This window comes from Rousettus aegyptiacus, unplaced genomic scaffold, assembly GCF_014176215.1.
Source record: "Rousettus aegyptiacus isolate mRouAeg1 unplaced genomic scaffold, mRouAeg1.p scaffold_m13_p_3, whole genome shotgun sequence".
In the NCBI taxonomy this organism is placed as follows: Eukaryota; Metazoa; Chordata; class Mammalia; order Chiroptera; family Pteropodidae; genus Rousettus; species Rousettus aegyptiacus.
This window is the reverse complement of record NW_023416306.1, coordinates 41195655-41213522: the sequence shown is the minus strand read 5'-3', so window position 1 is coordinate 41213522 and position 17868 is coordinate 41195655. Positions and strand designations below refer to the sequence as shown.

Genomic DNA, 17868 nt, shown 5'->3' with positions numbered 1-17868 from the left:
CCCAATCAGGAAACGACCCCTGTATCAAAGAAAGATAAAAAGATAGAAAGAAATAGACAGTACTGAAGACATACTGTGTACCCAGCACTTTTCAACACACATCTAACATACTTTATCTCAATACTCACAACATCAATTAGAAGTAGATAGTTCCTTGCATTTCATATTAAGAAAACAGTTTGGAATATGTTAACTTGTCCAAGGTCACAGGGAGTAAATGACAGAGATTTGATCTGTCTGACCTCACTACATTCTGCTGCATCAGAGGATCAAGGCCAAAAACTCAAAGGACAACCAATCAGGCTTTCCTAGTCATGAGTCAAAGGTTGACGAGGACTTGTGCCTCTCGAGGCCCTGCCTGCTTCCTTACCTTCTGCTCCAAAGAGTGGGAATATTATCTGGAAGATTTAACTCATCAAAGAGGCAGGGGCCCACCTTCTGCTGCCTCAGACAAAAAGTCTCCATTTCTCCCAGCAGCACAGAGCCCTCCTCTTCCTCATAAGTATTCCCACCTCTCCACTCAAGGATGTTCACTGAATCCAGCCCTCCCATAGCCTCTGCCTGCTACAGATACTTCGGAAATGGCCACCGCAAAAGTACCACTGTGAGCAAGTCACAACATGGATACCTTCAGTGGTTCCTATTCTAAAAGCCCTGTCTGAATACAACCCATTCCTGTCTCGGGCCACCCCACCCATATGTGAAGTGTCATCTCCCCTATGAAAGCTCATAGCCTCCCTCTTGTGAGAGCAGTCTCCTTATTGCTCCTTAGCCATTCCCATTCTCGCATTGATACTTCTTTCCTCTCTCCCTCCATCCATTCAACCCTAAGGACTCTTGGAGGCTCTGCTGAAGTTTCTACTCCTCCACAAACCTCCTCATCTATACTGTCCCGCAGAGATTTTTCCTCCCTCCCAACAGTCACCAACAGCACTGTACCACTTCACACCCTGTTTTCTTCAGGCTGTGGGTTTACACATGTTAATTTGAGGCAGGAGCTACCTTGGACCTTTCTACTCAAATGACAACAGAGCACCTTGCCCCACAGCAGGCCCCCAGCCAGGATGTCATGGATGAACCCCCAGCGTACTCACAGCTGTGTATTTTCTGCAGAGACAAGTACTTTTCCAGGTTCCTCCTGAGCTTCATCTCATTTCCGTACTTGCCCACAGTCCCATCATCAGACAGGATGAAGTGGGAATGCATGCTGTTGAGTGTGGCGAGCTTGCTGAGGGGGTTTCCCAGAGTCTGGTAGAGGCACACCACCTGCAGAACAGCACGGACAAGGGATGCTCAGAGCTTGAGATCCTTCCCTCAGCTCAACTGCTCCAAAGGCCTATCTTTGTGTGCTATAGAGTTCTTGTTGAGGTTAAAAAGCATGACTTGCAACCAAGAGCAGTGCTTCTCAAGCTTTGTGTGGTGAAGGGTGAATTTTCTTTTATTTTTCATTTTTTATGGACCAATATGTGATCCTACTATGTATGACTAGTATGCAGTTCTGCTCATGAGACTCAACGATGCAAGTTCAACAACACTAGCACATTCCACGCTCAGCAAGATAAGTCCACTGACCATGTGCTTGGATGTCACAGCACTGCCACATTGCTAAAAATGGTTCAAAATATTTATTTTCAACTTCAATACTTATCTTGCTTCAGATAGTTGGAAAACAGTTTAGGGATCGGCATCGGTACACAGAACACTTCACTGTCCAGAAAATATGGGAGATGGGTACAAAAGAGTTCATTATTCTAATATAGCCACTCTTTAATATGTTTAAATTTTCCAAAATGAAAGATAAAGTAAACCATAAGCCTGTCTATATTAAATGACATAGAAAAATGACTATGTTAAATAGCTAAGCTAAAAAATAGATTCACAGTTGTGGGTTTCAGTCATTACTTATTTTACATACAAACTTTTTTTATTATTATACACATGTACACATACATAGAAAAAATTCTGTAATAATACACACCAAAGTATTAATGATAGTTATCTTTCTTGTTCATACCTTTTGTAATATCTGAGATTTTTACCAAAAATATACATTAGTCATAAACATAATTTGACAGGTTTAGTCCCTTTAGAACAACAAACAGATAGTATCAAAGAATCAATATATAGGAATAAATGAAACAGAGAGTAGTATGAGAAGAGGGAAGAGAAGGGCCAAATTATGAATGTCCCTTGTTTTACTACGTGTACAACATTGCAAAAAGCTTGGCTATTGTTCTGAGCGAGACAGGATCCAATGAAGGCTTATTCAGAGGAGAAGCTCGATCTGATTTATATTTTAGAGGAACCGGTCTCGCTAGTGTGTTTAGGATAGACTGTAATAAGAGACAAGAATGAGAATAGAAAAGGCTATTCTAATTACCCAGGTAATGGAAAATGGTGGCTTGGCCCTGCTCAGCAATAGTCGAGGTCAGAAGCCGGATATATTTTTAAAGTGAAGATGAGATAATTTGTTGAAGGATCAAGTTTGAGGCATGAGACAAAGATCATTCCAGGATTAGTCCAAGGCTTTTGGCTTGAGTAACTGCAAGGATGGATTGTCATTTTCTAAGATAAGGTAAGGGAAGCAGTAGGAAGTCAGGGGTTGGTTTTGGACACTTGACACTCAAGATGTCTATTGGATATCCAAGTATAGTGCTAAATTTGTAATTAGATATATGTTCATTTCCTTTCGTTGTGAAAGGATGGTCTACTTACATCTTTTCCAATAAGATCTCTCTGGTTCTCAATGACACCCCAAGGAGGGATTCCAACTGTCCAGATTTTTCTCAAGCACTGAGAGGAATGGGCTTTCAGGGCATCCCCAACATGTTTGGACACTCCTAGGAACAACCAGTTTAGAAGTCAGGCATTAACTCAAAAATCATGCAAAACACCATGACCCCCGGAAAGAGACAAATAGACAAGCATAGGCAAAAGGCCACTGTTAGGAGAAGTTGCTGGCACAGTGGAATCAGTTGCTGTATGTTCACTCCCCCTTGACAGCTCGTACTCACTGATCTCTTTACCTGAATAATTCTCCTCTCCCTATGGGTAATTTCTGCTTATAACATTCAGTTCTGCCTAACCAGAATGTCTTACAAGCCTAGCCCTGAAACCATGAATATTCTAAGCACTTTTTTCTCTACCCTTCTCTACTGTCTCGGCAAAACATTCTGTAGATATGTCCCTTGCTTCACTGAGGCAAATTAATTGAATAGCTTTATAGATGCAAATATTCTAGAGCTAATACATTACTGTTTGCCCTTCTGGTATTGATAATAATGGCAATACTTATAATAGTCAAGTCTTACTATGCACCAAGTACTCTTTCAAGTGTTTTACATGTATTTACACTTTTAAGTAGAAATTTTTCTTAGTCTATTATTAAATTTTATAGGCAAAAATTAAGGCACAAAGAAGTTCAATAACTTGCCCAAAGTTATCAAAGTTATAACACTGGTAATTTGTAGAGCTTGGATTCTAATCCAGGATATCTGATTTTTCTTTTTATAATAGACTTTACATTTTAGAGCAGTTTTAGGTTCAAAGTAAAATTGAAAATACAGGAAATTTCAATAAGCCCCTTGTCCCCACACACCGAGCCTCCCCTACTATGAACATCCCCCACCAGAGGGTACACTCGTTATAACTAATGAACCTGGGCTGACATGTCATTATCGCTCAAAGTCCATACTTGACATTAGAGCTCGCCCTTGGTGTTGTATAGTCTATGAGTTTGGACAAATGTATAAACGACATGTATTCGCCATAATAGTGTCATACAGACTATTTTCACTGCTCTAAACATCCTCCGCACTCTGCCTATTCACCCCATGCCCCTCCTACCCCCTATTTAACCCCTAGTAACCACTGATCTTTTCATTGTCTTCAATAAAAAGACAATTTTTATTCTTTGCCTTTTCCAGAATGTCATATAGTTGGAACCATGCAGTGCATAGTTTTGAGATTGGCTTAATCTGAGTTTTCATCACAACACTGCATTATACCACTTATTCATCCTACGTATAGTATTGACTCTGCATGTGATATTAGCACAGAAAAAAAAACCCCTACAAGTTGCATACAACTGATGCATAGCCTCTAAATCATTTCCCTCTTTCTGTATCATCCCCTCTAACCCACCTTTTGCACTTGTCTCAGAGTCATTTTCTAGAATCAGAGTTCTAGACCATAGGCACACAACATTATCAACTGTGGAGCCATCTACCACAACCAACATTCGATTCCAGTTTGACATGGGTTATCGGCATTGTGGTGGTAGTGATGATGGTGGTGGTTTTTCAACAGCCTACATACATGTAATCTTAATGATACATAATATAATACACATATTATATAATAATATAATAATACACATAATACATACAGATCTGTCATTCCCTATTCATTCTCCTATTCAAAATCCTTTGAAGGCTGCCTACTGTGTAGAGAATAAAACCTCAGCCTACCAGCATGGCACCCAATCTAGGTCCATTCTTCCTTGCTGTCTCAGCCTCTGCCACGTGACATATCCAGCCAATGGCTTTCTCACCTCTTTCTACACACCTCTTAATCTCCAGCTGTGTGCCTGGCCCACAGCTACTACCTGTGCCTAGAATGTCTCTTCCTATTCTTCCCTTGAGGCTAACACCAAGAGCCATATCCTTCTCCAAGATTTTCCAGGTGCCCTCAGTCAGAACTGGAATTTCTCTTCCTCTTCCTTTTACTCCCAAATACTTTCTTTCTCAAAGATAACCCAGCTAGCATCAGTTTTTAGTTAGTTTCTTCTTATCTATTTATCACAACTTACCCCATCACTAAACCCAGGGCCCATATCTTTCTTATCTTTCATCCACAGCATCTACCCAAATGCTTTACACATAGAAGATTCTTTAGGCTTGTGGCATACAGTTTAAGTAAATGTCAAAAATTTATGCCAAGTAATGTTCAATTACAGTTGAGAAGCATCTCAAGAATAGGCAGATGCTCATAAGCAGAGCTTCTTAAAATTAAATGTCTGTAAGACACATTTGGGGATGTGACAAAAATTTAGGTCCTGAACTTGACGGTCTGGGAAGAAGCCTGCGATCTGCATTTCCAATAAGATCCCAGAGGCTGCTATTGTTCCTGAGTAGTTAAACCCTAAGGAGCTATGGACGAATCAGGTCAGACCTGGATTATTATTTAAGGGAGCTCCAACTGTGTCTCATTCCCCATTTTCTTTGTTCATATGAACTATTTCAATTGTCTTCATACTATTATTTTGTTTTCTTTAATAGGCCTTAATCTCAAACGTAAAAAAAAAAAAAAAAAGGAAAGAAAAAAAAGCAATAAGTAAAATAAAGCATGGAATACAGTGATGCAGTTAGTTATTCAAAGAAAAAGCCTTGCTCAAATCTGCCTTTTTCTGAACTCTGTAAAACTTTCCCAACCACCCCCCTTTATTACTAGAAATAAAATAAGTCCTACAGTAGGGATTACAAACACTGCCACCTTCACTTTTCTCCCAAGAATGTGAAATAATAATTATCTCAATAAAAGATACAAGAAAAACAACCAAGTTACCCATTAGTGACAGGCTAAATTCCTTGGTTTGATTTTGCTTTGTTTTTTCAATCATTTGCTTCCTTCATTCCTTCCAGTCAGAAGAAATGATTTGTTAAATCAACACATATTGCTCAATGCCTAGCAAATATGTAGGCCCTCACAATGAGGAAAAAGATCTAATTTACAGACTCATCTTAACCTGTAAAGCAAAACTTAGACATGCTACAAGTACTCCAGGCAGTTAATGCTAAAGACAATAAGAGACAAAAATGAGTTGAGATGGAGGATGCTTCATTGATGTGTTGGCATCTAGTATAAATCTTAAAGGATGGGCTGAATTTAATAGAAAACACTGGCTAGAGCCAACCAAAATAAAAAGTCAAAAGAGGAAGAAATAAAAGGAAGAATGAAAAGCCACAGTGTGATATTTGGCGTTTGTCCTATTCTTGACACAGAGCTCCTTAAATCCTTGAAATTTCCTAAGTGAGGAGAGTGACTGAGGTATTTTAATGAAGTGACTTTAGGACTACACTTAAGGATGAGGCTGGTTGTCAGAGGAAACAAAAACATGATTAGAGGGTTGGAACTTCAGTCCTACCCCCAAACTTCTAGGGAGGAAAGATGAAGATTGAGTTCAATCACTAATGATCAATGATTTTAATCAATCATGCCTGTGCAATGAAGCCTCCATAAAAACCAAATGGACAGGGTTTAGAGAGCTTCCAGGTAAATGAACATGTAGAGAAGTGAAGAGAACATGGAAGCTCTGTGCCCTTTCCCACATGCTTGTCCCCATGCGTGTCTCACACCTGGCTATTCCTGAGTTATGTATTTTTTATATATATATAACAAACTGGAAATCAAGTGACTAAACCGATAGAGGAGGTCATGGGAATCTCTAACTTACAGCCAGTTGGTCAGAACTACAGGTAACAACCTGGACTGGTAACTGGCCTCTGAAGTAGGGACAGTCTTGTGGGACTGAGCCCTTAGCCCATAGAATCCAATGTTATTTCCAGATAGAGTATCAGAATTTAGTTGAATCATAGGACATCCCACTGTTATTGAAGAACTGCCTGGTGTGGAGAAAGAACCCACCCATCTGAAGTGATGTCAGAATCATAATAGGTTAGTAACAGATTGGTAAGAGAGTAGGGTTTAGGAAGTTACTAGTTCTCAAACTTGACTGTACATTAGACACCTTTCAGGAGCTCCACCCTGAAAAACTCTAATAAATCTGGGGTAGAGTCTGTGCATCTGTATTTTTAAAGCCCCTTCGTGATTCTCCAATGTGTAGACAATTCATAAACACTGATGCAAAGTAGGGTTAAAGGTTCAGAGGCTACTATGTGAAGTTCCTGAATGTCAGATGTCAAGGAGTATGAAAGAGTCAGCGATAGAATGAGTGAAATGACAACTATGTAGTTAATTATCTCCTTATGCCCAATACACTCAATGCAATTGTGGCATGCCTCACTGATTTTCAATGCCTGGGAACTTGACCATGTCCACGCCCACATACTACACACTTGCATCGTTTCCATATTTTGTATAACCTCACCATAGTCAGAAGCCCATGAAAGAATATTTCCTTTTTACCTGAAACTTTTACCAGAAATTATGTAAAAATAGCATATTTTGACAATAGTGAAAACACATTCCAGGAAAGGTCTATTGTTCTTCAGGGTCTTTTTTTTTTCCCTAGTCAAAACACTTTTCATCTTTCTCCCACATGTTACCACATCTCCTGGGAGCATTGCAAAGCACAGATTAGGTGCTATACTGCTTGATTAACAGTTAAAAAAGAAAAATTATTTAAAAAAAAAAAAGTATGTTAGAAGAAAGTATGCTTTACCAGTATTAATGCCTTCCGTTATTATCCATGCTCCTGTTGTCTCTGCAGCTTTGACCAGACCTTGGCTGAAGATCTCCTTAAGTTTGGAGGGCATCTTGAAGCTCTGGATGCCCCCATGGACAGAAATCACCAGCTTTGGCAGTTCCATCTTCCACTCTTTTAACATCAAATGTAACAGATGTTCCAACTTTGTATCATAAGAAGTCCTAATATACTGGAAGATAAGCATATAGACATGGACGTAAAATAGTGAAAAATATATGCCAGATAACAATAAACACACAGAAAAGCAATGGAAATGGCCTAAAATTGAAAGGAAGTGTCTGACATCTTTTTAAAAATTCATCTTTGTATAATGGAAATATTTACTTTGAAAAGATCTCATACCCCCTTTACGTTCCTTCTGGGAATTATAAGCCTCGGTAGGAAGGCTTCCTCTGATTTTCAAGGTTGGCTCACCGATGTTCTTGAGAAGATCTCAGGTAAGGCAGACATACTTCAATGTGACAAAAATCACTACTCCAGCAAATAGCACAAGCTTTTTTATTTTTTATTTTTTTCACCTAGAATGGTCTTACCTCTCAGCCTCACCAGATGCCAAACATCTCATTTTCTTTCTGATCTCAGCTTAACTGTCCCTACTTTCCTATGGCTTCCTTGAGACTTACTTATACAGTCCTAGAAAAATGGGAGTTATTCTTTTTATTCTCTCAAAGAACACTGTGTTTATTTCTCATAACATCCCCACCCTCTGTGGTAATTGTACATTTATTTCATGTTCCCTTTCCTACACTGTAACCAACATTTGTACATGGAACATATGCTCTTTGAGGCATAGCAAAATATGGGCACCCAATAACTATTTGTTCAATAGATGAAAAAATAAGTAAGTGAAGGTGATCATGAATAAAAATAAGAAGCAAAAGAAGAAGAGTAAAACTTAAAAGAAAAATTACTTTAAGAGTAAGCTTCCAAAAAAGGTTTGGAGAGGAGAATAAGGGCTGTTTTCCTGCCAACTAAATAAAACAACACACAACATTAAATGCAAAAGGTGTAGTAACTGGAAATGTAGGTCACTGTAGAACCATATTATGAAACTTTATGATGATTGCACTATTAAGAATTATTCCAAAACCATCCAACTGATGGTCATACTCCAGTGTACAGCTGATTCTGAGCTTCCCTGAGGGTGGGCGCCCTCTCTATTTTCCCCAGGGAATGCTGCCTCTAATAATGCAGCAGGTGGTGAACAAGCTTAAGAGAAACAGCTGAGAGATAGCCGACCAGTAAATACTATGCAAATTACATGTGAAATTACCATATTAGGGACAGCAGAAAAACTGGCCTGGAGAACCCAGTACTATGATTTGGAGGTTCAGAGAGAAATTTCGCCATTTCCTCCCTGAGAAGAGGCTCTTACAAGGACATAGAAGGCAGGAACAGCCATGAGTGAATAGTAATTGCTATGGCCATGCTTCAGCTAAAGCCTGCTCTGTGGTAGTAACTTTCTGCATTCCTTAAGACCAGCCCTTTGGTAACTGTCTTAAGAGCAATAAGCCAGTCTCTTCCACAGACGTCATAAGCTTGTTGAAAGAGGTCAGTCAAATAAAGAGTTGGCCACACCACACACATCTGGAAAAGGAACAATGACCCTCAGACATAAAGGAAAGAGAAGGGTCAGGTCATTTTTGTCAAGAGGTCAATAATGTGGATCTAGTTCTGCAATAACACCTGGTCGTCTGATCACCTACATTTGGAGATACAATTTGGAAGTTGTATCCTGTTAAAAACCAATAAAATAATGTAGGGTATTAGCAAACCTTGGCATGGTGGATGTGTTGTCCATCTTGGAAATTAATAGTGCCAAAAGTATCTGTAGGGCTTTTCAATGTGTGTTTTTCAACAGACCATTGTTCATTTTTGTCACCGTTGGCAGCAGAGATAGTCCAGGCATAATCTATCCCATGATGGTCTCCAATCAATCGTCCACAGCAACACCTTAAATTTTGGATAAAAACCAATTTCAAAATAGAAAACACACAATTTCAGAACAGAAAATAGATGTAGTATTTCCATATTTTTTAGGGTAATGTATAGATGAAATATATTAATAACTTTTAAAATTTCACATTAAGACTTATATTAGATTTTTAACACTGAATGATCCTCTAAGTTTAGAAACATCCTCAGTGGTTCTCTCCCTTAACTGAACATTCGAATCATTTGGGGGAATGTTTTAAAAAAATGCTAAAAGTCTCTTGTACATCCAGGTTCACAGCAGCATTATTCACAATAGCTAAGAGGCAGAAGCAACCCAATGTTCATCAACGGATAAACAGATTTTTTTATAAATGTGGTATATACATACAATTGAATATTATTTAGCCATTAAGGAAACAGAAATCCTGTAGATGAACCTTGAGGAAGTTAATGCTAATTGAAATAAATCAGTCACAAAAAGACAGATACTATATGAGTCCACTTATATGAGGTATCTAGAATAGTCAAGTACATAGAGAAAGAAAGTAAAATGGTGGTTGCCAAGAGTTGGGGGAGGGACTAATGGGGAGTTACTGTTTAACAGGCATAGAGTTTCAGTTTCACAAGCTAAAATGTTCTGGAGAGTTGTTGCACAACAATGTGAATATACTTAATGCTACTAAACTACACATTTAAAATGGTGAAAAGAAAACTCAAATTGTATACTTTAAATATGTATGGTTTATTTTATATCAACTAAAAATCTCTAACATGCAATACTTAAGGAGAGTAAGAAAATGTCCTCATGTAAAACATAGGTTCATTAAAAGGGAAGAATGTTAATCAATGCGAAAAATATATGCAAGTTCAGAGAACTATGTAAACATAGAACCATCATGAGAAAAAAGCCATAAAAGAGACTTAACTATAAACATAAATTAATAAGAAATTAATATATGTAATATTTTAAGGGGCAGAAAATTTAATAAATGTTCTTGCAAATAATTAGTAGTTTTGGAAACTTTCAAATTCATAGTCATAATTTCTACTATACAAAATAAACTAAGTATATTAAAAGGTTAGATCTTTTCAAACTAAATCTACATACAAACTAACAAAATATAATACTCATCATATTTGTGAAAGAATAAGCTTCTCATCTTCAATGAATTAGGAACAATCAGAGGAAAAAATTAAAATTTGAATACGTAGAACTTCAAAACTTTCTGCAATGAAAAATTATATATCTGAAGACCAAGAAAATTATTTGCATCAAATATGTCAGATCATATACCTATCCTATTACATACAAAAAGATTATTATTCAGCTTCATAAATAATTCAGGCTTTTGTTTGTGTGTAAAAAGCAACATAAGAACATGTACGAATGATGGGGTCCACCTAAGCAAGGAAACAGGATAAAAAATAACAAATAGTGAGAAAATAGAGGAGTTCCTTATGAAGGGGCTCTTGACTCAAAGGGAAGAGGAATAATCTCAAATGTACATAATATACATTATCAGAATCCTATAGTGAGAAATGTGTCATCTGGTCATCTTTTGGAGCACTGGTCTCTCTTGAAAATAAAAAAAGCATCTCTTCATTAACTGAATAATGCATCTCACTGTGGCTTTTTCTAAGCAGAACACCAGTGCAGGCAACTACTATTCACACCTGGAGAGATAAATCACTACTCTTCATACAACCGGTCTTCCATTTGAATCCACTTTGTTCTAAAGATTTTTCTAGTCTGTGCATTTGATTTGAGTCCATATAGTTTTATTCTACTTTTTTCCAGTTCATTAAATTTTATGAAGGTGACCCCAAAGAACCTCATCATCCCTCAAATTGAAAAAAATAAATTAAATTTAAAAGATCTCATGTTACTCCCTTTAGTTATAACTTTCAGAAGTCACGAATTATATATCACTAACAAGTACCAAACTTATAAAGATGCCTCCTGCCAATTCTCTCCCAAATTGTTTTTTTAAGTTACATAAAATATCCATCAAAATCTTAAAATTGACAGTGATTCCAAAATTCATATGGATGCATAAAAGTATCCAAAAGACAATATTTTTAAAAAAGAATAAAGCATAGAGGACTTGCCTTATGAGGTATAAAGATACATTCTGAAGCTATAATAATGAAATGTAGTGGCATTTACCAGGAACAGAAGAAGGAAATCAATAATACTAAAAAGAAAGCTCAGAAACAGAGCCATAGATATATGGAAATTTAGTATATAACATTGGTGACATCAGAAATGAATGAGCCTAGGATGGACTACTCAGTAACTGATATTAGGACTTTTGGCTCTCCATATGGAAAAAAAATCAAACTAGGTCCTATGTAAAAAAAATTTAAGTTTTAACTATTTTAAATTTCTGGATAGTGTGAAGATAGATGCTTTTCCAGTATTGTTCATATTAGTTACTTCTGAAGGTTGTAAGTTTGGGAGAGTCTTGACAGGGAGAGGTTCTGAAGAAAAAAGTAGGAGAAATAAATAAAACCTTTCGCTTCAGTATATTTTTGTTTGCTTTGACTTTTAACGAAATTTTAAATAATTACTAAAATGAGAAAAAAATTCAAGGAAAAGGTAAAAGAGGTTAGAAAAATAGGAAGTTTTCCCATGGTGTTATGGACTAAATTGTGTCCCCCAAAATCCATATGTTAAAGCCCTAATCTCCGATATGCCTATATGTGGAGATAGGCCCTTTAAGGCATCAATAAATTTTAATTGACATCACGAGTGGGGCTCTAATCCTGTAAAGACTAGTGGAAAGGCCATATGAAAGAAGATGACTGTTTGCAAAGCAGGAAAAAAAGTTTCATCAGAAACCAATCTTAATGGCATCTTGATCTTGGACTTCCAGTCTCCAGAACTGTGAGAAAATAAATGTCTATTGTGTAAGCCACCCAGTTTGTGGTATTCTGTTATAGAAGCCTGAGTGGACCAATGCACCCAGCAACCCTATCCTTCCTCTCCTCCCGTATCTATGGATGGTGTTTTCCTTTCCCCATAATTTGCTAAATTTTGGATTCCGATTTTTTTTTTAACCAGGATAAATTTAGCATCAGCTCAATCTGTAACATAAACTTCAGGATATGATAATTTTGAAATTTTCATTTTCCTCCACTTACAAAAGGTAAAAGTAAAACCAGTTCCTAACGCATAGTTTAAAATGCAAGTCACTATTAAAATTTGCACTAAATAGTCCCAAAGAGTTATTTTTGCCCATAATCTTGTGTGATATTGTGATTTGTAATAAAAACGTTTTTGGTCTTCATCCCCATTTCTGGTACAGAGCTCCTAAAACCTTTGGAATTTCCTAAGAGATAAGAGTAATAAAGGTGCTAGGAGTTGAATTAATTGTCGATGGCCAATGATTCAATCAATCACGCCTATGTAATGGAGTGTCCATAAAAAAACAAAAGGACAGAGTTTGGAGAACTTCAGATTGGTGAACAAATGGAGCTGCTGGGAGAGCGGCACACTTAGGACATGAAATCCCTGTGCCCCTTCCCACCTATATTGCCCTACGTATTTCTTCCATTTGGCTGTTCACCTGTATCCTCTTTAATATGCATTATAAGAAATTAAGCATAAGCAAATGCTTTTCTGAGTTATGTGAGCTGCTTTAGCAAATTAACTGAACCATGGAGGGGGGCATGGAAACCTTTAATCTGTAGCCCATAGGTCAGAAGCACAGATGACAACTTGGACTTTCATTTGTATCTGAAATGGAGGTTTGGGGGTGTGGGGTAGTCTTGAGCTCTTAATATATGAGATCTGACATGATCTCCAGACAGTGACAGCATTGAGTTAATTACTTGATGGTGTTGGGGGAAAAAACATCAGAATTAGTGTCAGACTTGGACTTTGGTGCACATGACTTACAAGTTACACATCAAAAACAGTGTTGTATGTGCACAAAGCATCTTCATTATCCAACTAAAATGTAAGATAGTAAAATGAAAATTCAATGACGTTTCAATTGGTAGAAGCTCTTGTCAAAGGCCTTAGCTATTTACATGTCTCAGTAATTCATGTAATCTATTACATTCAAACAATCATTCTCCTTCCAAAAAAATCTCACATTTCTTTTTTAAAACTTCCCTTGGAAAGGTATATAGGATGCACCAATAAAGCCCTTTCATTAAGTCATTCAAGATGTGAAAAACTATCCCAGTGAATTTTAGGTAGAGTGCCTAAAAGTTAAAAGAAATGTTATTTATCTAAGTCTTACCTGATTAAATTCTGGCAGACCTGGCATCTTTCGGTACATCTAAATTAAAGAAATGAAATCTGTTTGTTTACTAATATATTTGAAAACATATTTAATGCTTTTGTAGTAAATATGTATTATCTTCCACGGTCTGGAAATCAGGATTTGCTGAGTACTCATATACATCATTCCCCAAATAGTCCACTGTCAGTTATCAAATGACAGCAACTGTGATCTAATTAATAGAATGCAGAGTTTCGACTCAAAATACCTGAATTTAAACCTCACTGATTTCACAATTCTTATAATCCCCAGTTTTCATGTCTGAAAATAATATCTACCTTATGAAGTTATTAAAAGGATTATCTGAGATAATACATGAACAGTATCTTACAGTACCTGATACATTGCAGTATGCATAATGGTAGCTATTATTATTATTATAATTTATACTATGAAGATAACACAGAGTTCTTGAGAATCAAGGAGGAAAATAAACATATACAAACAATTTTCAAAGCATATAACACTATCAAATGAAAGGACAGTTTGTACTATTTTCCCCCCTCTTTAATTCCCCTCACACACGCACTTCCACTCCTGACCTATGGATATTGTCATTTCCCTTTAAGAGTTGGATCTCTGAAGGCATGGCATCTCCACCCACATGCTCACAGCATGTATCCAGGTTCTGGCACTCCCCTCCCTGGACCTGGCATCCCCAGGGTACGGTCTGTGGCTCCACCTGAGGTGAGAACCCAGGACCTTCTGCATGTAAAGCAGACCTGCTAACCACTACACTATGGAGCCACCCAGTTTGTATTATTTTTAATCATTCTTTTTTACAATTTAAAAGAACCTTCTGGATTTGGGGGTTGGTATTGTGGTCATCAGTGATCGGTTTTGAGGTGTGAGGAAGAGAACTCTAATTAAAATAGTGAAAGAAAAGGTAGTGTTTACAGAATCAAGAGTCCTTCTAAATTATTCAGAAATGAATATTCAGACCTTTCATTTCTTCCTGCCCTAGACTTTTGGGAATGTCTTTTCTCAGAAGCTTCACTTCAACAAGTTCAAAAGAGAAGGAAAAAGACCACGTAATAAAGTCTATCAGATTTGTTTATTAAGAGCTACAAAAAGAGTCAACAAAAGACAAACTTTTATCTAAATTTAAAATAGTGAATCACCACCCTATTCCTGTGTACCATAAGGAAGAAAACTGCATGAATGCTACAATTTTGAAAATTTTACGAGGCTCTATGAAAAGGTTGGCATAGGAGGAACAGCCATAATCATCCATTAACTTTTTTACAATCACACAGAAATAGATTTTTTTTTCATAAAATGTAGTATTCCTTGGACCATTCATGGAATTACAATCATTGATATTCTCCTTGAGTCTATGGGCTAATGACCTATAGTTTATCACTTTTCATGAGGTTCAGGGTAACTGTGAAGATGATTTTCCATGTATAGAGCAGTAGGAGATGCCTGAGCTCTGATTGCCTTCCATTGCAGCTACCATCACATTACGGGATGTCATAAAAGATTTAATAAACATTTTATAAGCAGGTAAAATGAGAATTTCTAATCACAGGGCTAACAAGCCGCAGGTAATTCAATGAGGGTAGGACTAGTAAATATTTAACAAAGGCAAGGAACACTTTTAGTCATTCCCCACGAACTAGAATTTCACTAACCTCACCATGCTATCTTTCATAAGCAACTGTGACTGCTAAACTTCAAATGAATATTAGACCAAGTCCTTAAAAAGGAATCTAAAAATAGAGTGGATCTCCCTAACTAAAATACAGTTGCGCCTTGAACAGCATAGATATTAAGTGCACGGGTCCATTTATACATGGATTTTTTCAATAAATATAGAATCAGCCTTCCATATCCCCAGGGTTCGCATCTGTGGATTCGACAGTATTTTTGATCCAAGGTTCAGAACCTATGAATGAGGAAGGATGACTGTATTTTTCTGTGCCATTTCTATAAGAAACTTAAGTATCCACAGATTTGGGTATCCAAAATGGTCCTGGAACCAAACTCCCTCGGACACAGAGGGTAGTTAAGTTTTAGGACAGTCAAAAATTATATGCAGATTTTTGACTGCATAGGCAATCTCTGCAAATAACCCCCATGTTGTTCAAGTGTCAACTGTGCTGCTCTCTTAGTTTCCTTTCAATTTTTTTCCCCCAAAGGCAATGCCACCCAATCTTGTTTCATGGAACCAAACACCCTGAGGAATTTTTCATAACCCGTCCTACCCCTATCTTTCACTGGCTGCTGTTTTAAATTTTGTTCTATAAGTAGAGCCTCCAAAGAGTTGTCAAGAAAAAAAATTTAAAAAAAAAAAAAAAGGGAGGGGGTGAGGGTCTGTCAAAAACTCAAAGTAGTCAAACTCAAATCATTCTAAATGGCCATTATGGTTCAAGCAAACCCCACGGGAAGAAAATGGAACTAAAATTGACTGTCAGCATAATCTGAGCAGGGTCCTGAAATATTTCGGTTGCTATTTTCTAGACACTTTAGTTGGGGATAAGGAACATTCACAATAATTTGAATGTTCAATATATAGAAGTTGTACATTTTTTATCCAAACTGAATGGCATGGATGTAGAACTAGCTATTTCCCTGATATCTATCCTCCCACTAAGAAGAACAGGAGCATCAAAGATAAAACAGTAGAGCAAAATCCATCATAATATTAGCATTGGCTTCATCAGGATGTTAACATTCTGATGTACTTTTTTTTCTTTATATTTCATTGTCATTAAACAGACATTTCTCAGGAGCTTACTGTATGGTAGGCACTGTATTAGGCCCTGGGGTTGGAGTGAAGTACAAAATTGACAAGGTCCCTGTACTTACCAGAAAATCTGGTAGTAATTTCGACAATAATCATCTATTATTTTATAAAGACAAAAAAAAAATAAACATCAATTAAAATAAATATAACTTTATAGATATTATCAAATTCTTTAAACAAGTCACATCCCTAAGTTTCCACAAACAGTCCTCCAAGTACTATAGCTTTAAAAAGAAAAATGCAATTCAAAATTGTACCTGTGAGGGTCTTTTGAGCTGGGTATGATTTTGTTACATTCTCTCTTGTTGAACACTCCTTCAATCCAGGATTTCTGGAACTGAATAGAAAGTGTTGTTATTTTTATATTTTAATTAAGTGAGCAAACAGTTTAGCCACAGTAGTTCAGGTGGGCAAGATATATTTAGATATTATGGACACTAATTAAAATGCCAATACCAACCCCAAACAGGCTAAGCATTTACTGGCTTTTATTACAAACAACATACACACAAATAAAGCAAATGTGTACACAAAAATATTCAAAGTTAACTGGTCCATAATTTCATCTTAAGTGAAAGATTCCTAAATGCACAAACTCTAACAAGGAAATAAAGATATAACTGATGTGTTCTCTTAATTCTACTATAAAAATCATGTTTAAATCTTATGCCATAATATTATAGAGTGAATATCGAGCTCTCAAACTTCAAAATTCTCATTCATTAAGTCCTACTTTTCCTAAGACTTCACAGGATGCTGAAAAGAGTTTCAGAGGAGAAATGCAACCTCAGCAAGAGTCTGTAAAAAAAAAGTTTCAATCGAAAATGGAACTGAAGGATACAAAATGGAGAATGTACCCTCAGAACAGAAATCGAGAACTGAGAAACTGATTTTCTGTAAATGCCTGATTTGCAGAAGACTGAGACTTATCTCCTGACCAATAAAACATCCACCAAGAATCATTCCCCATTCTCACGCCAATGGACTGGGCTTGCTTAAGGCAAAGATAAACCTTTTACTAAAAAGGTTACGTGTCTGGCATATCACTCACTACCCACCATGATCTGTCCAGTTAGGAATTTATGATCAGATCACCCTGTGAAGAGCTTTCCCTCACTGGATTTACCATTCTTATTACAGGACCCCTTTTTTATCCATGAAACACACAAATGTGTAGAGCAGTGATGGATGAGCAGTGATGGATGGGCAGTGAGCCAGATTCTACAAGGTGGCTTTTTCAGACTCTATGTTAGTGCAGTCCTCTCTCTCACTCTTAAAGCTATTCTCATTTTACGGTTTAAGGAAATGCACTGGTCCAGAAAACATGTTATAAATCCAGCTATGGAACCTCAATATCACACTGTCCACAGGTTCCCAGATGAGTATGAAGGAGTTCAGGACATGCCATCCAAAAGTACCCTACTTTGATATATGGATTATTCTGA

The 17868-nt window shown here is 37.0% G+C and overlaps 1 protein-coding gene across 14 annotated transcripts in view; it reads right to left on the bottom strand.

Annotated features, from left to right (window-relative positions):
- Window positions 1–17868, bottom strand: part of TRPM6 (transient receptor potential cation channel subfamily M member 6) — a 164414-nt gene that overhangs the window by 78305 nt on the left and 68241 nt on the right. For 7 of the 14 annotated variants that reach the window (XM_036238425.1, XM_036238428.1, XM_036238429.1 and 4 more), the window contains 7 exons: window positions 16681–16760; window positions 16486–16519; window positions 13633–13671; window positions 9223–9400; window positions 7403–7616; window positions 2716–2840; window positions 1095–1266 (listed from right to left, as the gene is read on the bottom strand). In XM_036238425.1, coding sequence (XP_036094318.1) covers window positions 1095–1266; window positions 2716–2840; window positions 7403–7568 — 463 coding nt within the window. In that variant the 5' untranslated portion in view covers window positions 7569–7616; window positions 9223–9400; window positions 13633–13671; window positions 16486–16519; window positions 16681–16760. The remainder of the gene's footprint in view (window positions 1–1094; window positions 1267–2715; window positions 2841–7402; window positions 7617–9222; window positions 9401–13632; window positions 13672–16485; window positions 16520–16680; window positions 16761–17868) is intronic. The other 7 variants (XM_036238423.1, XM_016146203.2, XM_036238421.1 and 4 more) reach the window with 1 other exon arrangement.